The sequence below is a fragment of the Pituophis catenifer genome, unplaced genomic scaffold (assembly GCF_029215685.1).
Source record: "Pituophis catenifer annectens isolate HBS135680 unplaced genomic scaffold, rPitCat1.0.hap2 SCAF_1, whole genome shotgun sequence".
Classification (NCBI taxonomy): domain Eukaryota; kingdom Metazoa; phylum Chordata; class Lepidosauria; order Squamata; family Colubridae; genus Pituophis; species Pituophis catenifer.
Window position 1 is genome coordinate 128,468,927 of NW_027256881.1, and position 26,706 is coordinate 128,495,632.

The window sequence follows — 26,706 nt, forward strand, 5'->3', positions numbered from 1 at the left end:
TACCTTTAACTGCTTCTGAGAATCCTCAACCCTTAAATAGAATGTAAATTAAATCTAAATTAATTGTTGACCCTTCTAAGAGCTTTTCAGCATCAGAGAATGGAAACCTGACAGCCATATAAACCAATCCAACTAAACCAAACCAAACCAAGAAGCAATTCTAGGCTCATGTGGTTAGTTTATTATGATGTATGAACCTACTCATTATAGTCTAGTGCTATGGGAATCCATGATTCTATGGCTTGTGCAACAAACATTATGGATCAATCCAGCTATTATTGTGAAGCATCAACAGGAGTGTCAGTGGAGTGGAGTGTCAGAAAAGTTAAGATGGCAGATATGATCAAAGCCCCACCCTCTTTGATGCACAGCACATATCTAGAAAAGTGGCAAGGATTCAAACCATGTAGACTTGTGCACTACCTTGGCATTTTGGGACTCCCATATCCATGGAAACCCCTTGGTTTCATGAATTAACATATCTCCTTAGATACATTGATTTTTTCTTAAAATAAAAATAAACAATGCTGTTCAAATAAGTGGGTTAGTTGAAGCAGTGAACTAGCTTAAAACTGATTATTCTGACCAACGAAGCATCACTTCCATGGTGCTTATTACCAGGAATTGTTCTTTCTATTTCTTATCACTAAATGTAGAGGTGATTTTAGAAGTACCTGTGTGTTTCTAAAATAGAAGTATAAGCAGGTTCGGTGGAACCTCAATATTTGTAAAAGTTGTGTTGCAGGTCAGACCTGTAGGCATGCTTTAGCTTTTATTGATAATTTCTGTTGTAGTATGTGCTTAGAAATACAGTACTTCTTGTTACACTAGTGGCATAACATCAAAGGAACACCAAAGGAAAAAACTGTTACTAATTCTATATTCTTTATAAATTAGTTTTCTTATAGCTTCAAACTCACCCATCTACATTAGTCTCCATTGCTATGTAATTAAAACACAGCCATGAAGGAAAAACAGGGTAGCACAAAGCAGAAGGGAGGAAAAAAGAAATATTTGACTACAGTTCCCAGTTTGACAGTCGCACAGCCGTAATTTCATAATCTCTCCAGGGAAAGAGAAAGATGAACATGCTGTTCACTTGTGACTGAGCAGGATAATTTTCATCTGCAGCATTAGTGGCAGCTACCCTGCTCAGAGATGTATTCATTCATTTTATTTCCGGGCACTGCACACTGGCTCAACTCTGCTCTGCATGGTCATGTAGCCAGGATGTGAATTGTAATTAATGATAATCACTTCACACAGGGATTGTTGTTCAAGTTATTAGGGGCCTCTGAGCTGAATGACTCATCTGATATGCTTTACAGAGCTCAGATGAGTAGCTCATCCCAGAACATGTGTTAAGGACAGGCTACCTGGATCCCTATAGAGGAGCGCCGACTCTTCAAGAACTCCTCAGCCTTTGTCACAAGGATGGCCTTGTCACTGGTTCTCACAGAGCTGATTTGACTGTCCGACATGTGGCGTTGTGCAGCTGCCGTTTCCATGGCCAGATTCATAGCCTTGTTACTATCCAAACTGTCCGTGGAGTTGTACATCCTGAGGCCATCCTGAGGCCATGGGGAAATCCCCTGAGTCCGGCTATCCTGATAGGCATCCTGGGTGGATTCTGTGCTGCTCTGTGCTGTAACTGAAATGAGTGGCTTCGAGGTGGTTCGTGGGGGTACAGGTGGAGGGGTCTTTTTGTAACTTGTGTAAGTTACAGCTGGGAAAGGAATGCAGAAAAGGAGAGAAAACAGGGTTAATAAAAGGCATTGCGAGGAAACAAATTCATCAAACTTGACTCTACTACTTAAAAACTGGAGGCCCTTCTTTAATATATGCATCCATGGGTCTCCTCAGAATTAGCATAAAATCTCCCTCATATAAAGAACAGGTTGCTATAGCAACACATTCATTGCATTTCAAACCCCAAGCAACAGTGGTGGGGAGCATCCTCAGCCATTAACAAGTTAAAGGAGTTTTATTTTTCCATGCATAGGCTTGGGTGGGGAAGGTAGGATCAGTAAAAAGGGTCTCAAACCATACACTTAAGGAGGGAGACTCCTTGGAGTTTGGGCTGCATGGAAAGGCTTCTAAGATTCTGCATGGCCTAGTCTGCCAAACGGAAGTTGTGAGTGATATTGTAGCAAGCAAATAACTGAACAACAGGTCCTGTGTCTTCTTCAGTTACAGCAGGTATTTAGGTGATGATGAAGAGAAAGGATTGAAAACATGCTGAATAAAAAACCAGATGATGTTTTCCAAAAGTGGAGAACCATCTGAGGCAGCATTTCTTCTTATGCTATGAAATGATCTGCTGTCCTGGTAAAGAAGCCGGTTTCACTCTTCCCTGTTTTAATTATCCCATTTAGGCAGAATAAGGTGGCTGTAAAAGATTGTAAGCAATCATACCATGATTACAGTCAAATCTTGCACAGCTACAGTAAAATTTCTCTTTTAGTAAGAAGCATTGGAGGCTGAGAGAGAAAAAAGAAAGTTAAAGTCAACTTTCTCCCTTGGTTCTACTAATTTCTCTTCCCCTCTTCCCCTTACAAGGATTCACTACCAGCCAGCTGATGGGTGTGCGGAAGGCTGGTTATGCAGAGCTGCAAAGCAATGGGATGTTTTTTCCCCCTCAGGGAGCAATTTGCACTTTCTAGGAATTTCTGTTACCTACAAAGACATGCAGCTGTTTCATGTGAATATAGAGGTAGTTGACAGTTGACCTCTTTTGGAATTTTTGGACTTCCCAAATAGGGTTGGTCAAGTGCTACCATCTTAAAAAGCCTAACAATGCGTATCTATTGCTATTGTCTTTATTCAGAACTGGCCTGTTGCCCTTTCCTTCCACCCGAGTCATAATAGTATATTGCCTAATCAATAACTCAGAACAAGACTTCTGACTATGGCTTTATTGAGGGGGAATAATGTCAGGGAATTGTGCAGCAGGTGTCCAAATGAAGTCAGAGAGACGCTGAGGCGAATTTGTAGTTTTATATAAATAAATATATTTTACATCTACATTACAGCAAGCAAGAGAGTCAGGCAAACAGGAGCATCATGAGGTAAATCTCAGAGCGCACAGGGCACAAAGAAGAAAAGGGTGGGAAAAAAGGGAACCTCCCCCTTTTTCTCCACACCCACAACAACCAATCACAGCACAGATTGCCTCATGCAGGAGCCAGCACTCTCCAACCAATCAACCATAACTGTGTGTTCTGGCTCATTGTACAACCACATTGATCCCAGCTACTAAATTTAAATATCTTAACCAATAAACCAAAGTTTATTATAATGCAGATAGTCTTCAAATTATGACCATAATTTTGACCAGAACTTCTATTGCTAAGTGTGGCAGTAGTTAAGTGAGTCACAACAGATTTTATGATTTTATGTTAAGCAAATCATTCCTGTCATTAAGTCACCAGGGTTGTTAAGTGAACCCAGCTTCCTCATTGATTTTGGTTGTTGGAAACTGGCTGGGAAGATCCCAAAGGGCCATCATATGACCTCTTGAATATTGCCACCATTGAAAAAACATATTTGGTTGCCAAGCACACCAATTTTGATCATGTGACTGTGGGAATGCTAGAATAGTTGTTAAATACAAGGACTGGTCATAAGTCATTTTTTTTTCAGTGCCAAACAGTCAAATGATCATAAATTGAGGACTTCCTCTAGAAAACCGAAAGTTACAGGGCAAAATGGGGCTAATATACCTTTTTCCCCATTAGATGGAACAGAGAATTGAGCCCTACAGTAGTCAAATGAATAGTTTCTCAAGCCAGTTATTCTGATATCGAAGGGGGGGGGGGGGAAATAAGCGATAAATGCCTCTTCATGAAAAGGTCTTCTATTGATAGGACAGACAGAACCCACATGTTCCTGTTTTACCTGCACAAAATGGAATTGTACCTGAACAAAATTAGAAGCAAAATGGAGGTAAGTGATATGGAATTATATTAGACATTGTTAATCAGCGGTCCCCAATCTTTTGGCACCAGGGACCAGTTCCGTGGAGAGAGGTTTTTCCATGGACCGGAGAGGGTGTGGTTTTGTGTGTTGCCTGCATCCCACCGATGGGGCTTCACTTGTTTGTGCAGACAAGTTTCCAGCATGCCATGGACAGGTGCTAGTCCACAGACTGGGGATCCCTGTTGTTAATGGGTGTCTAGACTCTAGAATAGTGATGGCTAACCTTTTTGCCATCGTGTGCCAGGAGCAGGGGGGTGTGTGTCCCACCAGAAGTTGGCAAATAGACCATTTCTGGCCTCCGGAGGGCCTCCGTGGGGTGGAAGGCCGTTTTCACTCTCCCCAGACTTCTAGAAAGGCTCTAGAGCCTGGGGACAGAAAAAAATGGGCCTTCCACACCACCCCCTGAGATCCTCCGGAGGCAGGAAACAGCCTGTTTCCCTACTTCTGGTGGGCCCAGAAGTCCTGCGCACGCCGGAGCTGAGCTTGCGTGCCCACCGATATGGCTACGCATGCCACCTGTGGTATGCATGTCATAGGTTTGCCATCACGGGTCTAGAGAATGGCTCTGCCTAGAAGTCTTCAGGAGTTGAGCTCTATCTGAATGAGCCTTTACCTAGTTTATAGTATTACAAAATAATCCAGGATGAAAACACAGCAGACTATTGATTTCAATAAAGATTTCAATATGATTTATTAAAAATTTCCTTGAAGCTGCTCTTTCTCACCAAAAAAAAAAAAAAAAAAAAATACTCTTGGGAGAAGGAAGGGGAACCTCAGGAGAAAATACAGTGGTGCTCCATCTGGAAAACAATATAATGATAACTCATCTAATTTCCTTTCGAAGGTGAGAAGAGACATTGCCTTTGATTACTTAAACAATTTACTAAAAATACATATCTATTGTTATTGCAAGAGAGTGGCTGTGCTTACAAGACAGGCTTATCTATAGTTATATTAACAATAGGTGAATGTAGCCATTAAGCAGCTTACTGAATTAAAGAGTACTATGTAGTTGGAGCACATTTTTCACCTCTTCTTAAATAGAGGATATTTTGTGAATGGTACTCTAAGAGTGGCAGAAATCAGGCTTTTTCAACAAGCAAGGAACTGAACATGGAGTTAGAAAATTCTGTTTTTCTTGTGATGGTCCAACCAATATACTACGATCACATTACACTTGAATAAAAGATTGGAACAGGCTACTTATTATGTCCAATTTTCAATTTTAACCTTTAAGGCTATCAGAGAAACTGGTGGTATCATTATGATCTTATACAGATGCTAACCTCTGTAAGAGAAGTCCTTTTTTAAAAAAATTCCCACTTGCAGAAGCCCACTTCTTCATCTCCATATAAAGGGATTCTTCTTGTGTGACACCCAAAATTGTGCAACTGTTTTAGAATTTTGCTTGGTTGTTGTCTCCTCCCCTTATCCTCTCCCATTTCAAAAAAAGTATGAAGCTGCAACTTTTGGATTCAGCGCTTTGCAATAATATTTTATATGATTATTGTTGCTTAAAGCTTTATATATGTAATTTATATATGTATAATATATATAAATACATATATATAATATATGTATTTATATATATGTAATTATTACCATATATTATAGTTTCTATCTCTACTTTGATTTACTCAACAGAAATCAGAATGTGTGGCTTTTTTCTTCTCCACTGATACTAATTATTATTTTTAATAGACAAATGTTGGGGGAAAGAAAGATTCTCCCTCTCACTGCATGGGCCCCCCAATCTGGATTAGTCTCTTTGAATTTTCACTTGAGTAAAAATAATAAATATTGTATAATTTCAAAAATTCTGTGGCTTCACTTTGCTCCACTGCTGCTTTTTGGGAACCATAATTGAAAATAGCAGAATCAAAAGAAAACCACACTTCGTTCATACCACAATTCCTTGTTAACCTCTTTTTTAAATTTCAGCTATGAGATATGGCGGGATCAATAGGAATTTGAAAACTTTGCATGTTGCCTGGAGACCTTCAAATAGGTCCCAATCTACTTCTTGGCCACTCAACCAACATGATCTATCCACAAATAACTATTTTTCTTTCATTAAAAAAACAGTCTGAATCATATGCATCTACTTTAAACAACCGCAGAGTTCAGTTTTATTCAGTTTTTAAACAGTGCGCTTTTTATACATATAAATATTCTTTGTAGGAACAATGCTATAGTCTTCTCTGTTGCTGTCTTGAATATCCCGGCTCCTTTGTTGAAATTCTAGGAAGGAACAAAAAGCACAGTTATTTACCTAGACACAATTGTTTTAATACAATGTGTATGAAAGAGTGAAGAACATTTAAACAAAAGTGTGCCAATTTTAAGTTAGCTTAAGATACAAAATTTGCTTAAGTAAGCTACCAAATGTTCAGTTTAAAAGAATTATATTGCATAATCATGTTGAGTTCAACATGGGTTTACCTTAGATGAATTCATGTGATCTATAAGAAATAAAATACTTACAATGATTATTGAGAGTGTCCATTATGTTGACAACAATCTTCTTACTGCACTGGAACTAGCTAGTACAGGAAGGGAAAGGCAGCTGAAATAGAACTAGATAATTTGATATTAAAGAATATCTGGCAGATTCTAAACAAAGGTAGCTGATTTATAATATGCTTGATGGGGGAAAACATTGGCATTGTATTACAGGTCCCATCATAGATAGATCACATAGCCATTGACCCTGCTTGCTGGAGATAATGTGAGTTAGAACATCTAAGTGTCAGTGGTGTAATGTCCCTTCATCCAACTTTGCAGGATTAGGTTGAAGGACTACAGAAGACCGAGAATACTATACGTTCCAAATAATGTTTGTATTACAGTAGTGATAATTACAAAAGTAAATGTAATATGCTTATATTCTTACACTAAGAATCATTTGCAGGAGTCCTTTTTAACTCTTGCACACCATGTTATGGGCCACAAAATCTTGTACCTGTAGCATACGGCATAAACATCTTCCCTGTGTTTAATTTCTATTTGGTTAAGCTGGTGTGGAAAGAATTAGACTACTTGTCTCAAGTTTTATGCATATATTATTTAAACTAGGAATTATAGTACATTGAATATATCAAAGAGCATATGAATGAGATGGGAAATCTCTGGGACAGCACTTTTAATTGGAATGTTAGTCATGTGAAGGTCACATTCATGAAAGTGTCAAAGGCACACAGTGCAGGATCCCTCCATAAATTCAATCTCGTTTGAAAATATGAGCTATCTATGAATCAATATAACACTAGCCTAAGTAGAAAATATCTAGGCTGAAGGAGATAAAATTTCACTTGAATTTCACTTATTCTCCATTGCTGGAAAGACATGAAAACATATTGCATTTTCTGTGTAACAAATCTCATTCATCAAAGATGCACTCATGCCTTGCCTTCAAAATATTATAGCCCTGTGATGGACAAAATAAAGGAAGTATCCTTCATGAGGCAAGATCTGATCTAAAGAATTTGTATGTCAGACAGAACATATTTTTCCTGTACTCAAGATTAACAGTCAACAATCAGTTTCCAATTAACTCTTCATTTTCTTAGCAAGTATGAATGAAAAGTGAAAGACCCATGGAAAACTTCATAGCATTTGGAATATATAGCTTCAGAGATACTACATAACTTTATTACTTTTCACAAAAATAAAGGAGTAAGAAAATGAAGCCCAAACTCAGTAAAAGTTGCTACCATCATTTAATCAATTATAGAATTCAGTGTATTCTGGAAGAAAAAATGATGGGAGCATTTTTTGACAGTTGAAGTAAATAGGATTTACATCACTAAATGTGTTCTGTTTAGAACAGATATAGGACAGTCCATGCTCTAAATTTACCTCTTTTCTTTAAAAATCATAATCAATTTTGAATTATGACAATTTCATTTCATATTTCATTTTCTAATTAAATAATAGCCCTATTTAAGAATTTTTGAGGGTTGTCTTGTTCTCATGTTCCATTGAGACATTTCAATTTTTAAATAAAAATGCTGCAGCTATTGATTTTCACAATCTGATGTTTACTAAAAGAATGAAAAGGGTAGGAGAACCATAAAATATGTTTTTCCTTCTTCCTACAACTGGGTTTGTCATTCCATGTGGTCTGCAGCATCTCTATAGTTAAGCTTTCAGCGAATGGTGATGGGACAAGAGCCTTGTTCCTCAACCAGTTTCCCACAGGGCCTGTGGTCCATTGTTCTTAGTTAACAACTAGTTTTCAATTCACAATATACATTTGACACGAGGCAATGCCTTAGAAAAGAATCTGTAAAGGCTTGAGAGCTGCAACAGGCCTTGTGCAATATGATAAAGAATGTAGTTGGAATATGGGCAAGGCCAAGAGCAGAGTTGATCTTGCCATAAGAAAAACGCTATGCCACCCCTCTGCCTTCCACGTCACCCACCAACCCTGTCTGGCCTGACCTGCTGGTGAACCCACAGACCTTAAAAGCCTTTCCACTGATTCTGACATCTAGGCTGAAACTCACTAAGCGTGTCTTAGATTAAAAAATTGGCAAACACTGGCAACTCAATTAAAAACTATGAGAAATTCCTCCAGATATGAAAATTCCTTACACCCACAATAGGCTTCCCCACTCAAACCTATCACCTTGGGGTCACCACCTTAACTTACAAAAGATGACAAACTGCAAAACCCTGCAGGGCAGGAAGTCACATTTCCTCTCCAGTGGACCTGAGGTGCTTTCTGGTAATCCCTGCTCGCTTTCCAAGGACAAAAGACAGATCTCTCTATAAAAGAAACCAACTTTTATTTTCAATTCATGGCCACCTTTGATGATTAACTGACTATTTTTCTGTTGAATAAACTTCATCTCTGCTTCAAAAAATTGTCCTGTGTTCTTTGGAAAGCCTGCCTGAGATTGAACTATAGTTTTGTCAGGAACAAGCAACCAGAATCATTTGTGAAGAGTCTCAAACAGAAGCTTTATTGTTAGTCACCTATGTTACAAGAATCTTGCCAGACTGGCTATATTCCCTTGAGTACAGTCAGATCAGGTCTCAAAGCTTCTAGAGGAAGTCAGGTCTTTGCTGCTTTCTCCAGTGCAAGGACTCTAAACCTGATCTCTTAACATCTCCCTCTAGTCTAGCTAGAGATTCCACCATATCTTCTAATAATCTATTTTGGGTGTGGTGGTAAGACAGCTGAAAACTTTGCAAAGCATTAGACATTTATTTTGCCCCTTAGAATCATACTACACCCTCCCCTCCACACCCCAACTACCTTCAAACAGGCACATTTTCCAGCCTTTTTCCTTAGCAAGGTGGAGTGTGTGTGAGAGAGAGAGAGAGAAAGAGGGAGGGAGGGAGGGAGGGAGGGAAAGAGAGAAAGAGAATAACAAATGGGATGTTCCGTACAGCCCATGTAGTGCTTTTTCTGCAAACCTATCAGAAGGAGAGGCTTGATTAAGCAAGTTAGAAAAGGAGAAGCAAACCCAGGCTACTCAGTTTAGCAGCCATTATATGCCCAAGCTTCTCTTGGCAGCTTTTGGAAAAGGAACAGGATATGATTCAAATGACAAACTGGGCTTACAGAGGCACCAACCCAACTAATTTTAGTCAAGAAGATACTCAATTGAGCCAAAAGGAATTTGTACATGACTGATTACTACGGTACTTGGAAATAATTTAATTTGAAAGATGAGATGCAATTTGTTGAGGGAACGGGGCCTTACAATATCTCTGCAATGCTGTTCCTTGCCAATAAATCACTGGCTAATTGAAAAAGTAAATATATAATTAGAGAGGGGAAATGAGGGACTGTTCAGCCACTTAATTGCTGATAACAAGGTCAAATTACCATCAGGATTACCATGGTAATAGAGAATAAGAGTGGATATGAGGCTTTTGATTTCCATTTGTATTTTTTAATATACATGTCCAAAATATGACTAATTCTAGCCTTCCCTATAAACCTCCCAACTGCACCTTAGGTAGAATTATAGTATGTGTGTCTTTGCTTCATTCTTTTGAATAGAATTCAACTGTTGAGTCATTCACTGGTTTTATAAAACACACCATGACATTTGAAAAGCTCAGGGATTTGCCATAACTTGATGGTCTCCTTCACTGGTCAGCTCATCTCATTTGTCTTACTCTGTAACTGCCACAGGAGACAGGGTGACCAATGCAAGAAGACATGACCGGGATACGGAGTGAATTGAAAATACAGCAGAAGATATAACAGATGGGAAAACGAGAAGAGTTAGAAATAGAAATGGGAAAGGAAACATCACAGTGTTCTCAGAAGTGGACCTCTTCTGAGCAACCAGGGCCAAAAGAGATTTTTTTCTTATAGCCATAACATTTTAAAGCACTCTTAGAATAATAGAATAACAGAGTTAAATTGTAAAGTTTGGATAACCCATGTATCTTTGATTTAGGGAGAGAAAGAGCGAGCAAAAAGGAAAGATTAAAACTAACAAGATTAAAATGGAGGGCAAATAGAGAACATTGCTTTGGCCTTTCAAATTTTGACACTGACCACTCCCAGCACTGACATGCACACTTAACACTGGTGTGAATGTGATTCCCAAACTAAACTATGTTCCATATCCCAGCGTAATCAGTGTCCTTTTGCAAAAGCCACATGTCATGCAAACCTCCACTTGAACACTTGCATTGCAACTAGAAAACTTTGAACTACACAGAGGCCAATGGATGACACACAAAAGGTTCTATTTTAGTTCTGTTAATTAGCAATAAATTATAGTGTATCAAGTATTGAAGTCTTGAAGAAGGCAGTGAAGTACTGACAGCAGCTTGCTTTCTCCCATTTTCTAGACAATTTTTCCTGCTCTCAGATAGGAAGCAGAATTTACTGTTCAGTGCACTAAAAACTGGCACAATTTAAGCATCCGTAAACATTGTGCCATATATACTCTCTGCATTTTTGCAGAGGCTGATGTGTCAGAGCCCTGGCAGCGTTCCTGTAATTAAGCAGACTTCAAATGTGAGTCATAATAGCAGAGGTCAAGGCTTGTATTCATTTTATTAATGTTTGTATCATTGAAGTATTTATTCAGGGTAATCATCATGATGTGAGCAATTTTAATAGCAGCTATCCAGTTAAGATTGTGTGTGTGTGTTTGCATTTACAGTAAAATAAAGCCATGTATTCATTCCACCTAGAAAGTAAGAGTGCTTTCTAGTGGGAGGCATGTGTATTTTATTTTCAAAAGTAGAGAAGAAATGCACGGGTTCCCATACATTAAAAACCAGCATTTAAATATTGGATATTCCTCATGCATTCTGAATGTTCATTTACTTGTCAAATATTAAAATATTAGTCACTAGCAACTAATTGCAGTATCAGATATATGATAGTTAATATTGGACAGTATTCGATAGTGTGCTACAGATTAGCATTTGAGAACACTGAAAGCTGACACTAATCATACATCATAGTGATTTTCATCCACTTGGCCTTCAAAAACATTTTCCACATTCATTTAAACGCCTGCCATAAAGCTTTTCCTCGTGTGTCATGGATTGCAAAGGATTATGGATGCATGCTCCATTCATTCTTGTTGCTACACATATGGCAGGAGATGATCAGTAGCAGTACATATTCTTCATTCAGGGACAATTCTCTGTAAATACTATGAAAGGATCCTTGAGAAGCTTCCAGGGCATTGGAAGGTAGGCAGTTTAATCCATCACTCATGTTTGAAGTTGCCAGAGAATAATACTTAAGGCTTAACAGTAATTTAAAATTTTACGCATATTAGTATTTTTAATCTGAAAAATTTGATAATGTGTAATTATAGCAGCATTTGATTTGCAACAGTATGCTTCACGTGTAAAGCCTGCCAAAGGAATGACAAACTGCCAAATGCATCTAAAGTTCTTCAGCATTTGGGATGTTGAAATAATATTTCTTTAAAAAAAATAGTAAGAGGGTGGCAATATGTATACATGAATGGCATATATACATATTGTCATGAATAGCCATGCCTTTTTATCTTTGATATACATCAGTTTGGTGGGATTAAATGCAGGAGTCCAATAATCAAGGCTCACTGCAGTTATTATTTATTCAGCGTTCAGTGGAGGGATTCCCTCTAGAAAATAGTGGGGGGGGGGAACGGGGCGGGGGGACTCTTCTACAGACAAAATGATGCAGTCATATTTATATATTTCAGGAAAAGAGGAAAAATGATAATAGCAATAAGAATCACACTTAGACTTGTATACTACTCCACAGTGCTTTACAGCCCTCTCTAAGCGGTTTACGGAGTCAGCATATTGCCCCCAACAATCTGGCTTCTCATTTTACTAATCTCAGAGGGATGGAAGACTGAGTCAACCTTGAGCCGGTCAGGATTGAACTCATGGCAGTGGGCAGAGTCAGCCTGTAAAACTGCATTCTAACCACTATGCCATTGTGCCATATACATATTCAAAGATAACGGATGATATAAGAATGACTATATATAATTAGCAAGCCTCAACTTACTTCCTTGCCTTCTACTGTAAGCATTCTCAAGAAAGAATTATTGTCTTCACAAAAAGAAACATATCAATTGTGTTGCCAGAGCAGTTTTGATAAATGTACTGAGAAATGAGGATGTCAAGGTAGCACCAATTAACACATATTCCATCTCCAATGTTACTATCTTGTTAACAGGCTCCCACTCCTCCAAAAACTTGTTTTCATCACACTTTTAGTAATTTCTAATGAGAGGACAACTCCAGTAGAAATAGATGAGCTGACTCAGAGAAATCTTGTATAGCTCTTCTCTTTTTAAAGTATTCTCTATTTGCTGGTTTCTGTTTACTACTTCTTTGGGCTTTGAATTGCTTATTGAGAGATGGAGTTTTATTAAGGCTATTAGGTCTATTTTACTTTTTATTTTGCCAGACTAGAAACCAGGAGATCCTGAATCCCCACCTGAGGTAACAAACCAGTTGGGTGATTTGGGGCCATTCATTCTCTCAGCCCTAGGAAGCAAGCAAGGGCAAACCACGCCTGAAATCTTTCCAAGAAAACTTCAGGGACATGTCCAAGCAGACTTCAGGATAACTTGCCATGGCCAACACGGCACAGTCAACTCGCCATGGGACAATTCAACACTGCATTAATCATTTCAGTTACTTTTATTATACATTTTCATGGAAATTATTGTAACTCTTGCATTTCTGGCTTGGCTTTCTTTATTTTATTATTATTAGTCATGATTCTGTTGAAATTCATTTAACTTTTGTATTTGCTGAATTGTGGCAAGTTTTCCTATGGCGAGTTGACTGTGCCGTGTTGGCCATAGCAAGTTGTCCCATTCCAGTTTCCAGGAGTTAAAAATTAACTCAAAGCTACCACCAGTAAGTGGGGGTGGGTGGGTGGGGGGGTTAGGGTTAGATATTAAAATATGCTCCCTTTCTTTCCACAGTACTTCTTTTAACCCTTCCCAATCCAATTTCCCTTGCTAGCCAGGTACAAAACTTGGAGATTTAGCCAGCATCATAATGCTATGGTTTACTCTTACTCCAGTAAAACAAAAATCAGGAAATTGAGTTTTTTAAAATCAGATGTACTTAGTGCTTCCATATGATTGCTAAACAGTGATACAAAATTTAATTAATTTCTTACAGAAACTTGAGCTAAACTGATATGGAGATGACAAATGACCATTGAAGGATCTATCTGGAAATTATCACTGCAAATATCTTTAGGGAATCTTTGCAGCAAACAACAAATGATAAATGTATCAATAAGAATCTGTGCACCTGAAATGGAGGTCAAAGTGTAGGTTGCTTTGATCATGCTTAGTGGGACTGATTTTCAAACAGCAGACCTATTTTAAAAGTTCTCTGAAAATACAACCCTAAAAACATCAAAGAGTACACTCCACTGAAGATACCGAGGTTTTCTTTTGAAAATAAATGAACAGGATTGCAGCTGCTAGAAATCATATTTCTAGCAGCTAGAAATATTTCTAACATAGGACTTAGGCTGCAAATGGTGACCATGCAGGCCTAGGTGATATGACTTCAAGTCACTGATATGAACTGGGTACTTCAGTTCATATCTGTGTTACGTCAACACTGTTAATTCCAAAATGTGGGCATTGGCATATTTTTGCGCTTCCTATCCTGCCCACAGATTATGGAATTATAGAAAAGATACCCTTATTCCTTTAATTAAGCAAGTTTGTGATGTCTGGACTTCTTCCTGCTAAACCAACCTGAGCATATTAAATTCCAAAAGACAAATCAAAAGCAATTGTTTTTGTTAGGGTGTGTGTAAAAAGTATTTGTTGCTTATGCAACGAGCAGAGCAGAAACACACAGGGAAGGAGATAAACGTCCAGCTCGTGTGAGAAAAATACTTTATAGATAACAAACAGTCTTGGTGTAAGTAAAACAGTCCAAGGTCATAAACAGTAATATCAGTCCAGTAAGTATCTTCCCTTACCAAAGCAAACAGACTTTAGTAACTCTTGGTATACAGTACCATATAACAGACGCAGTAAGCAACAGGATACAATCAGGTATCAATCTGGAAGAAGCAGGAAGAAGGAACGCTTCTCTGTGCTGCTTATTTATGCACTGTAGCCTAATTACAGGGTTCAGCAAACCCTGATTACGTGGCTCAGTTGTTTCTTAAAGAAACAGATATATTGCCTGACCAACAAGTTAGGAGTAAGCTGCAAGCTGAACCTAACATTCTCCCCATTGGGCAGGACAATATACACAATAGATACAGAAACAAAAATACACATCCAAATCATACATTGTACAGTGGTATCAGTTACGTTTCAGATTCTTAATCCAAATCTTTCACAACAATTGGTGTGTTTAATGGCACCTTGCGCTTTGGTAAAATTATCGGCAATATTGTCCTCTGATGCGCAATATTCCAATATAATCATGTTATCCTTAACACATTGCCGAACATTCAGATAACGTATATCAGTGTATTTAGTCCTTGTCTTTACAGCAAGATTCGTTGCCATTTTAATGGCTGCCTGGTTATCTTCATAAACTGTAATAGGATAATCCATTTTGAATCCAATATCTTCCATCAACTGTTTATAATAAATCAGTTCAGTACATGTAAGTGATAGACAAGAAAACTCCGCTTCCATGGTAGACAAACTGATGTGTTTCTGGCGAATTGATTTCCATCCAATCAGGCAGTTATCCAACATGATTGCTATTCCAGACGTAGATTTTCTGGCAAAACTGGCATCAGCATATGCCTTTAACACCATATTGGCATTTGGTTCTAAATACATAGCAAAATGCAATGTTCTTTTAAGATACCTAAGAACATGCTTAGCAGCTTGCCAATGCCTATCAGTAGGCTCTGAACTATATTGTGCTAGTTGATTAACACTAAAAGCTATATCAGGCCGTGTCCAGTTGCTCAAATACGACAAACTGCCTATTAATGATTGATACAGTTCTTTACTGAACTGTGGACTCTGCAAACTATCCTGCTGGAATTCCTGTGCCATAGGAGTGGCACAGGAAGTCTTGGCAGGTTTACATAATTCCATCCCATATTTTGTCAACAATTTGCAGATCTTATTAGATTGTGATGTTTTAAATCCTTTAGATGTTTTCAGGATATCCAGCCCTAGATAATGCCGTATATGTCCTAAATTTCTAAGTTTAAATTTTGTTTGCAACTGGCCGATAATCTCTCTGGCCTCAGCGTCAGTTCTGGTAATTATGGCAATGTCGTCTGTAAAGAGTAACAAGAATGAAACACATCCATCCTGTTCTTTTTTAAACAGACATTTATCTGCTACGCACTCATAGAACCCAATGTTATGTAATTCCTGCACTATACATTGGTTCCACTCATAACCTGATTGCCTTAAACCATATAGGCTTTTTTGTAGCCTCCAACACTCAGTTCTATCCTGTGTATCATAACCAGGAGGTTTCTTTATATATATTGTATGCCTCAACGGAGCGTTCAAGTAAGCTGTCTCGACATCTATATGAGTAATAGAGCATTTATTTCTAGCTGCCCAAACAAGCATCGTTCTCAAAGTGCTCACTCGTAGACTTGGAGCAAAAACCTCATCATAGTCTCTATCTGTCTGTGAGAACCCTTGTGCAACAAGCCGAGCTTTATGGGTTACTACCCCATCTACACTTTTCTTTACCTTGTAGACCCACCTACAGTCTATAAGTTTCTCATTTGGTGGTCTTCTTACAACTTCATAGACACCAAGCCTCTTCAAAGAATCAATTTCTCTATCCATTGCCTCTTGCCAGGCTTTTTGCTCTTTTTCTGGATATAAGTTTATATCATGATAACTGGATGGTTCAATATCTACTTGGCAAACCACTGTGGCTTTATAGCGATCTGGTGGATGCCGGTCCCTGGAAGATCGTCTAGGCATAACAGGACTAACATCAGGTATATTGGGTTCATCCTCCCCTAACCCTAATTCCTGTTCCTGTTCTTCCACCTTAATAGATGGTTTATCATCCATCTCAGATGAACTATCATCAGGAATATGGTCTATCTTAACATCTACATCTGTAAAACCATAGTCTGCTTTTTCTAACCTGTCCCAGCCTTCATGTTCTAGGAATTTAGCACTAGCGCTACACAAAACTTTTGTTGTTCCTTTTTCCCAGAACCTATAGGACCTATGGTTAGCCTCATAGCCAACAAAAATCATTTTCTTTGCTCTCTGTTGGTCCTTCCTTCTCTGACTAACCGGTATATGCACCCAGGCTGGTGCACCAAAAGTATGTATATAACTTAAATCAGGCTTCCTCCCATGCCATAAAGTAAAAGGTATTTTTCCTGTAGAGGAGTGCACCACATTATTTAAAATATGATTGGCACATAGTATTGCTTCTCCCCACAATTTATCAGGTAAACAAGCATCAGCCAGCATAGTCCTAGTCATAGCTTGTAGGGTCTGGCCTCTTCGCTCTATATATGCATTATGTTCTGGCCGAAAAGGGGCAGAACGTTTATGCTGTATCCCAGCATCCTTCAAAAACTTAGCCAACTGATGGTTAGTAAACTCAGTTCCATTGTCAGTAACAATGCATTTCACCTTAAACCTCTGCTTCCTTTCTACAAAACGAAGCCAATTTGTGATACATTGAAACGTATCACTTTTGGACTTCATAAGGTAGCAAAAACCATATCTGGTAAAGTGATCAACTATACTCAAAATATAGCATGCTCCCCCTAAACTGGGTTTCTTTGGCCCTATTAAGTCTAAAAAGACTACCTCCAAAGGTTTAGTTGTTTTAAACCCATTGCAGCGGTTTGCAGGTGTAACTTTACTTTTATGCTGGTTACAAGTATTACAGTTCAGGTATTTGCTGCAAGCCCTTAACTTAATGCCTTTAGACTGCTTCACAGTCGAATGCAACAACCTGAAATTAAGATGACCAAGCCTTCTATGTAGTAAATGTACGCATTCATCATGCGGCTTTACATTTCCAAATTTAGCTTTTGACTGAACTAACAGTAATGACTTATCCCTAATGACAAATAAGTCGTTTTCTAATTCTGCAGTAACTACAGTGCCTTCACATTCCAGCAAACATTTGTTGTTTTTAAAAGTTACTGTAAACCCAGAATGTAGTAATGACTTTACAGATAAAAGGTTATATTTCAAACTAGGGATATAAAGCATGGGTAAAGGATGCTTACTAATAGAACATTGAACAAGTCCCTCCCCAGCTACAGTCACATTCCAGCCATTAGCTACTTTGACCTTTTTAGTACTTTTCTTCATATTTAGAAACAGTTTTCTGTTTTTTGTTATGGATTGAGAGGCACCGCTATCAATCACCCACCAATCATCTTTTATATTAATAGATGAACTGGTTGCTAAATTACACCCTTTCCTGGGTTTAGCAGAGTTTCTAGCAGACACTTTCTTATTTTTACAATATTTTGCAATGTGCCCCTTAGCCCCACATGCATAACAGCATTTAACAATATCGACATTCTCATATACAGCTTCCACTTTTGGTTGCTGTTGCATCCTTAACTGGTCTCGTTCTTGCCTACGTTTGGCCTCATCCAGTAACCTACCAGTTATACTGGCCAATGTTAGTTCATCTCTAGACAATACTTCTAATGATGAAACAAAAGAGTCATAACTGTCATCCAACGATGAAAGAATAATATAAACTTGCTGCAGTTCAGTAAACACAAGGTCTTTCTCATGTAGCTCCTGGAAAAGCCCTGTCATGGAGTCCAGGTGAGCCATCATGTCTCCTCCTTTCTGAAGATGTAAGCGAAATAATTTCCGTGTCAAGTAGATATGGACACCCACAGAGTCACGAACGTAGAGCTTCTTTAGCTTTGACCAACACCTCGCAGCAGACTCTTCGCCCCGGAAATGGACAAGTTGCTGGTCTCCCAGTGTCAGGCCAATGATGCATAAAGCACGCTCGTTGTCCCTGTGAAACTTCGCTATCTTTTTGACATCTTCTTCATCAGCAGCATTCAATGCAGTTATGTCCGGTGGATTATTAACCACATCCCACAGTCCTTCTTTTCGCAAAAGTAGACAGCATTTTGTGGACCAGGTAACATAGTTTGTTCCATCCAACCGGGTTATAGTAGAATAACTTGTACCTTGCTCAAAAGCCATCATCTTGACTACTACACCCACTGCCTGCACTTCTCACTTCCACAAAAACAAATTAAAGAGCCCTGGAACGTTCTGGGCCCATAACCAATGTTAGGGTGTGTGTAAAAAGTATTTGTTGCTTATGCAACGAGCAGAGCAGAAACACACAGGGAAGGAGATAAACGTCCAGCTCGTGTGAGAAAAATACTTTATAGATAACAAACAGTCTCGGTGTAAGTAAAACAGTCCAAGGTCATAAACAGTAATATCAGTCCAGTAAGTATCTTCCCTTACCAAAGCAAACAGACTTTAGTAACTCTTGGTATACAGTACCATATAACAGACGCAGTAAGCAACAGGATACAATCAGGTATCAATCTCGAAGAAGCAGGAAGAAGGAACGCTTCTCTGTGCTGCTTATTTATGCACTGTAGCCTAATTACAGGGTTCAGCAAACCCTGATTACGTGGCTCAGTTGTTTCTTAAAGAAACAGATATATTGCCTGACCAACAAGTTAGGAGTAAGCTGCAAGCTGAACCTAACAGTTTTTGAGGTTGCAATCCCTACCACCAATGGAGCGAGAAGCTGAGTTTCTTAAATTTTTCTCTGTTTACTTATCAGTCTATTAGAAATGTCTCACAGGAGTCGGGCAACTTAATACTTGATTAACGATTAAAAGTCTGATAAAAGAGATGCATCTTGATAAGATTTTAAAAAATACTCCCTCGTTCCCCACCCACCCCGTTTTATTCATGGGATCTTTGTCCTACCCAACTGGATTAATTTGTTCTCAATAGTAACAGCAAACAGACAGACAACGCTTGTAAAAATCTATTTGGTTTGCATTTTAAAACTGAAGATGATGTATACCTCCTCTAAAAGGGGGGGGCAGTGGTGAAATCTAAAATTTGTTACTACCGGTTCTGTGGGGGTGTGGCTTGGTCGTGGTGGGGTAATGTGACTGGGTGGGCGTGGCCAATTTTTTTTTTTTACTTTTAAAACCATTTTTTACATATAAAACCATGTAAAAAATGCTTTCAAAAGGCTCTGACGATCCCAGCTGAATTGCCTGATCGGCAGAGGGTTTTTAAAAAACCCTCTGCGGATCAGGCAACTTGGCTGGGATCGTCAGAGCTTGGATCGTCAGAGCCATTTAAAAGAAAAAAACTTTTTTTCTTTTAAATGGCTCTGACGATCCCAGCTGAGTTGCCTGATTAGCAGGCAACTCAGCTGGGATCGTCAGAGCTTGGATCGTCAGAGCTTGGCTCGTCAGACGCATTTAAAAGAAAAAAAGCCTCTGATGATCGCGTGGCTCAGCTGGGCATGGGGGGCGGGGGCAGGGATTTTTGCTACCGGTTCTCCAAACTGCCTGCCGCCATCGCTACCTATTCGCCCGAGCCGGTCCGAACTGGGAGCATTTCACCCCTGGAGGGGGGCTTAAATTGCATTAGAGTTGTATCAGTTATGTACAGGTAGTCCTCAATTTTCAACAGGTTGTTTAGTGACTGTTCAAAATTACAACGGCACTGAAAAAAGTGACTTATAACTGTTTTTCACACTTATGACTGTTGCAGCATCTCCATGGTCAGGTGATCAAAATTCAGATGCTTGGCAACTGGTTCATATTTATGACTGTTGCTGCGTCCCAAGGTCATGTGATCCCCTTTTGCAACCTTCTGATAAGCAAAGTTAATGGGGAAGCCAGATTCATTTAACAGCTGGGTTACTAACTTAACAATTGCAGTTATTCACTTAACAACTTTGGCAAGGAAAGTCGTAAAATGGGGCAAAGTTCACTTAACAAATGTCTCAATTAGCAACATAAATTTTAGGCTCAATTGTAGTCATAAGTTGAGGACTACCTGTACTTCATAAATTTCAAGTCATACAGATGAGCACTACATAATTATTTCTATTAGCAAATAGGACAGATTAAAAAACTGTAAGGTGGGAGTGACTACATTTGAATGTTGACAATATTTAGGATGTAAGTGCACATTCCATATCAGCACAATAATAGATAAATCATAGATTGGAATTTGTCAAGAATCTACACCATACTGCTCCAATTATTTTTTGTGACCTCATGAAGATATGCTGTTATTGCTGATTCCTTGGCAACGTGCTATAATTTGCATCTCAAATAATTCTGAAGTTAATACGAGAAGATTTTATTATTTGCATGACACTATATTTCCTCCTGCTGTGTGATCATTTTTGAATCAATTGGATTTAAAAATGTGAGCGGAACTTGTAATTATAGCCATAGAAATTTGTTGATAGCTGCTGTCTGTGGGCTCAGACTTTTAAAGCTGCTCTTTGCCATTCCCCCACAGCTATACCAATATAACTTTCCCAGTGATGTAGCCTCCTCATTGCTGGTGTTATGGGATCAGCAAGATGGCTGATTAAGACCAATTTGCGTAAATTCAACACAACATGACCTTAAATAGTTTCCCAAAGTCTGTCACAGACTTGTTCACTTGATCAATCTCAAGAGCAAAAAGGACTTTCTCCCCTTTAGCTACAGTCAGAACTGTCATGGCACTTCCCTTTAAAAAATGGCCTCCAAGCCCGATTGCATGAATCCAGCCAACGCCAAGTCTTAGGCTCTTGTTATCATTCCCAGGGTCAAACTGAACTGATCAGAAGCTGAGTTTTTTCCCTTGGATATTTTCCTTTGGGACTCATTCCTTTTCATAACCTACCAGGAGCTCTTTGGCAATTTTTAGCCTGAGCTATACGGAATATTTATTTTCTTTTCTATTAAGAAGAGCTCCTTGGAGTTTATGCTGCTTTCGTATTGAGCTCAATAGTGCAATTTATTTTTGATTTAGGTTGAAATTTCTAGGGTCTATACTGGGAATTAAGAACCTTCCAGGCTGATTTTTTTCCCCTCCCTGTATGGCCTTCAAATGTGTTAAACTGGAACAGCAGGACAATGGGGGCACAATGTATATGAAAGGGGCAAAGTTGCAGAAACCTCTTTCAGGTGAAATGCGCTTCTCTCCTCCAATGTATTTCTCATTAAACCATTTACTCCCCCAATTTTGGGTATGATAACAATAATATGTATTACTCCTGTCTTTCTGAAATCATTCCTGATTAACGTAATGATCTGCTTTACATCGAATGTATAAAGTGAGAGTCCTTTAAATAAAAATATTTATTTTTGGTGTGTGTACTTAGGGGAAAACTCTAAGGGACAAAATGAGTGTGAATACATTGGGCAGTCCATATAATGGTATGTGGGAGACAGGAGACAGATGTTGTGACTCTGACTCCCAAGCCTGTCCTCATGGAGGAAGAGGACTCAGAAGGTGAGGGGGAGGAACTGACAAGGCCTCCCTCTCCAGGACCCTCCTCTCTGGCAATGGCTCAGGTTCCATCCAAAGGCCAGGAGGAACAGCTTGGGATGGGCCAGGAGGAAGGCATTTTGGAGCACCAATTGATAGAGAGTGATAATGATGAATCCTGGCTTGATCCCAGGCAGCATCGGGGGGAGAAGCGTGCGCAGCAAAGGAAGAGGCGTGGGAGGGCCAGGGATTGAGCTGAGTCATTGAGCCACGCCCCACAAGGGATAAAAGGGGGCGTGATTGCTTGGCAGGCTTTGTGACGGACAAAAGTTTAAACTCTAAAGAGTCACATCGTGAATCCTGCACTTCGGCTCAGATATATTTTGGACTAAACGCTTGTGGATAATTTGTCGCTCTGGAAACGGACTGCAGATAAGGTCTGTACTAATGGGAGTACTAATTGGACTTGGCAGGTGTTTTACAGTTAGCTGCCAGAACTCTCATCTGCCAGGAATTCTGGTCTGTTTATACAATAAATTATTGGCAGGTGTGTTTGATACTGCATTTGTCTGTGTGGGATGGGGGACAGAACAACAGAATGAAGAGATACAGACAAGGGAATGATCAGATAAAAGCAGCAGTGCCCAGCAGGAATGTGGGTGGGGTAAGAGGCTGAGAAAAGACTCTCCCTCCTTTCTTAGGTTTATGTTTATGTTTATGTTTTATTTGATTTGTATACTGCCCTACTCCCGAAGGACTCAGGGCGGTGAACAGCCAAACAATAAAATAACATAGATACAAAAAATTTAAAAAACCAGATAAAATCAAATTAAATCATTTTGGCCCAGACAAATTAAAACACCCCAATAATTTAAAAACAGATTAAAATTTACATATTTAAAAAGGGAAGAGATTAGGCCAAGCCCGCCTGATGGAATAAAAAGGTCTTCACAGCGCGGCGGAAGGTGCGCAGATCCGGGATCCTCCGAATCTCTGGGGGGAGCCCATTCCAGATGGTAGGTGCCCCCACAGAGAAGGCTCTCCCCCTAGGGGTCGCCAGCCGACATTGTTTGGCTGACGGCACCCGGAGGAGTCCCTCTCTATGAGAGCGTACTGGCCGGTGGGAGGCTATTGGTGGTAGTAGGCGGTCCCGTAGATAATGGTTGTGTAATGATGGTGGTGGTGGTGGTGGTGGTGGTGGTGGTAGAAATGTATTTTCAGACTTGCAAGATGCTATTCATGTAATCTTACTATAAAGTAAAATTAGCTCATTTTGGCCATGTTTCCTGCCTGGTCTACCACACAAGGCAGCCCAATATCTATGCTTCACATTCCACATTAAGCTAAGCCAGTGTCATCTGAGATCTTTTTGCCTCAAAACAGATTCAAAGTTGTTCACAAAAAATCAACACTGCACCTACAATCATGTAGTCCAACTCTTGATCCTTTTTACATGTGTTGTGAGAGACTTACATGATTATAGCTGCAATCTTGACTTTTTTGACCTCTCCCTGCCCGACACCCCCTCAATACATTGTGGTTCTTTTTAATATTATAAATACAAATAAGATTCATGTTTCATTGATATGAAGTAGTGTGTCATGGTTTAATTGCATGACTGGATTTAGAAAGTTTTAAATTATTATTTATTTATTTTGCAAAGAGGTAAAGGTAAAGGTTCCTCTCACACGTATGTGCTAGTCGTTCCCAACTCTAGGGGGCAGTGCTCATCTCCATTTCAAAGCCGAAGAGCCAGCGCTGTCCAAAGATGTCTCTGTAGTCATGTGGCTGGCATGACTAAATGCCAAAGGCACACGGAACGCTGTTACCTTCCTACCAAAGGTGGTTCCTATTTTTCTACTTGCATTTTTTACGTGCTTTCGAACTGCTAGGTTGGCAGAAGCTGTGACGAATAACGAGAGCTCACCCTGTTACTAGGGATTTGAACTGCTGAACTGCCGACCTTTCGATCGACAAACTCAGCATCTTAGCCACTGAGCCACCACGTCCCTTTGCAAAGAGGAAAAGGCCACTAATAAACACTATAACAAAAGGCTCTATTCAGATGATCAATTCATGAAATTAACATTTGTAAATTGATTGTTTGGAATGAAAGAAAACAATACCTCTTCATAAGTTACACAATGTATGCATTTTCAGAGAATGCTTATAAAATAATTATCATCAAATATTATCATCAAATATCAACAATATAAACTAACAAAGCTAATTAGAGCAGCATGTTCATTAGGTTTATAGGGTAAACAACAAAGACAACAAAACTGAACTCTTTAGTTAATTAAAGAGAAGAGGATAGGCTTTAGATGTGCATAATGAAGGAGTCAGGGAACTTGGTTGAGGAAGTGAATTCATAGTTCAGGAGCCAGCAGCGAATTGTTTGTCGATATTGTAGGAGATAACCTGATCTTCAAAATTGTCCTAAACTTTATTATGCCACACAGTGTTTCAGCTATTGGACTATATTTCTGAAAGTTGTGCATGCAGAGTCAGAGGTCTGTTCTTACAAATAACAGATGACTAGTAAACCGCTGTCTGGACTATAATACTGAATGTAAACAATTCACTTTCATAGAAAAATATATACTGTAAACCTGAACATGGAAACTGATGGTGTATGATGAAGTGGTTTGATTTAGTGTTTTTGCTTAACTGTCTCTAATATGCTAATTATTTGTGTCCTGCTTTAAAATAAAAAGCATTTGCTCATCTAACATTCTACAGTACTGTAACTGTATGATGAAAGATTTTATGCTCAATAGTCTTTGGGTCAGAAACAAACCTGTCTTCTCATCTGAGGCTATGGAGAACTAGAATTCAGAAAAGCATCACCATCTAGAACCCCAAAGGCTTTCATTTAGCCATGACATAAACATCATTTGTACTCTGAAAGATCCCCACCCTGATTTTAGAAGTCCTATGATAAGGAAAATTGATAAGCTCCAAATAAAGGTCAACAATCCTCAAGGGACCACTTGTCGCAATCGAGAATAACCAAGCAGTACAGAAACCATGCTCTGGAAAAGATGGAGCCCCATCATTGTTAGGGTCTCCATGGACTTTGGTCTACTTTACTTTCACCTCTCTTTGCCCCTCAAACCTCTTATTTGTATTAGGATGAAAGAAATCATAAATGTGTTCATATGATTCAAAATCCACACCCGCTGGGTTGAATTAAATAAAGAAGAAAATTAATTCAAGCCAGCTGATCTGGATATCGAGTATTATTGGCATTTTAACTTAATATTGTTTTAAGTAAAAACACATTTTACCTACAAGAACCTGTAGCTTGATCTGGATGTCTGCAGCATGGCCATGTTTGATTAACAGAGTGAATGGTATTTTAAAGGCTTTGGTGACCTCTTAACCAAACTGTTAGGAAACAACTTTTGACTTTGGCAGGTTTGGCGGGCTTTGGATTGAAGGAGTCGAGACAACCTCCTAGGAGCAGTCTTCAGTTACCCAGAGCTCCCAAAGCTGCTAAAAAGTGAATAGTATAGCAGCATTTATGATGTCTGAAATACTCTTGTAACTGTGTGCAGATTATATCCAAGATTACTGCATGGTGCATCAGAAGCAGAGGTGGGTTTCAGCAGGTTCTGACTAGTTCTGGATAACCGGTAGCAGAAATTTTGAGTAGTTCGGAGAACCGGTAGTAAAAATTCTGACTGGCCCCACCCCCATCTATTCTCTGCCTCCCAAGTCCCAGCTGATCTGGAGGAAATGGGGATTTTGCAGTAACCTTCCCCTGTAGTGGGAAGGGAATGGAGATTTTACAGTATCCTTCCCCTGGAGTGGGGTGGGAATGGAGATTTTACAGTATCCTTCCCTTGTCATGCCCATGAAGCCATGCCCACCAAGTCATGCCACGCCCACCAAGCCACGCCCACAGAACCGGTAGTAAAAAATGTTGAAACCCATCACTGATCAGAAGGATTAAACAATGAAAAACTATGTCCCTGCAGAATCCCCTGGTGAGTAATCAGAGTGGAGAGAGAGAGAAAGAGAATGCTGAGATTCACCCAGGCTCTAAGCTTGAGCATAACACAATTCTCTTTAAAAATCATTAATAAGCTATAAACATACGAAAAAGCCTTAATATAAATGTCATGATCATGATTATGTATGTACTTCCTCTTCGTTAGGGTGCTTTCAGGTTTCTTTGTGTACTTGGCTTAGAGCAGGAACTATGTTCTCTTTCTTTCCGTCCTTCTCTTCCACTCCTTCTGCCACTTTCTCCATCAATATTTAAGCAGTCTTATAAATCATGAGACAGCAAAGCAACTGGTATCATTTCAGTGTCCTTCAGACACCTAAGTTGTTACAGTTTCAGGGATAAAAGGCATGAGCAGGGTTTGAAACTACCATGGAGCTGAGAAAGCTCAGGCTTAAAAGATCGCACAGAATCCCAACTATTTAAAATTATGCAAAATATAAATTGATTATAAAATCAGCATATCAACCTAAATCAACATACCATGTAAAAAGAATACAGTAAAAGTATGCAAAATATAAAATCATATCAGAACTAAAATAATTTCTTTTTGCTCATCACTGGGTTGAGATGCACATGCAGCTTTCAATTAATTCATCCATCCTCTTTTGTATTGCCATTTTATATGTAAGACTTATAAAATGGCAATAGCACTTAGACTTATATACTGCTTCACAGTGCTTCACAGCCCTCTCTAAGTGGTTTACAGAGTCAGCATATTGCCCCCAACAATCTGGGTCCTCATTTTATCGATCTTGGGAGGATGGAAGGCTGAGTCAACCTTGAGCTGGTCAGAATCGAACTGCCGAA

The 26,706-nt window shown here is 39.1% G+C and overlaps 1 protein-coding gene across 1 annotated transcript in view; it reads right to left on the reverse strand.

Annotated features, from left to right (window-relative positions):
* Positions 1 to 26,706, reverse strand: part of DLGAP2 (DLG associated protein 2) — a 384,074-nt gene that overhangs the window by 17,120 nt on the left and 340,248 nt on the right. Inside the window, 2 exon segments of the mRNA XM_070954968.1 lie at positions 12 to 24; positions 1,377 to 1,726. Coding sequence (XP_070811069.1) covers positions 12 to 24; positions 1,377 to 1,726 — 363 coding nt within the window.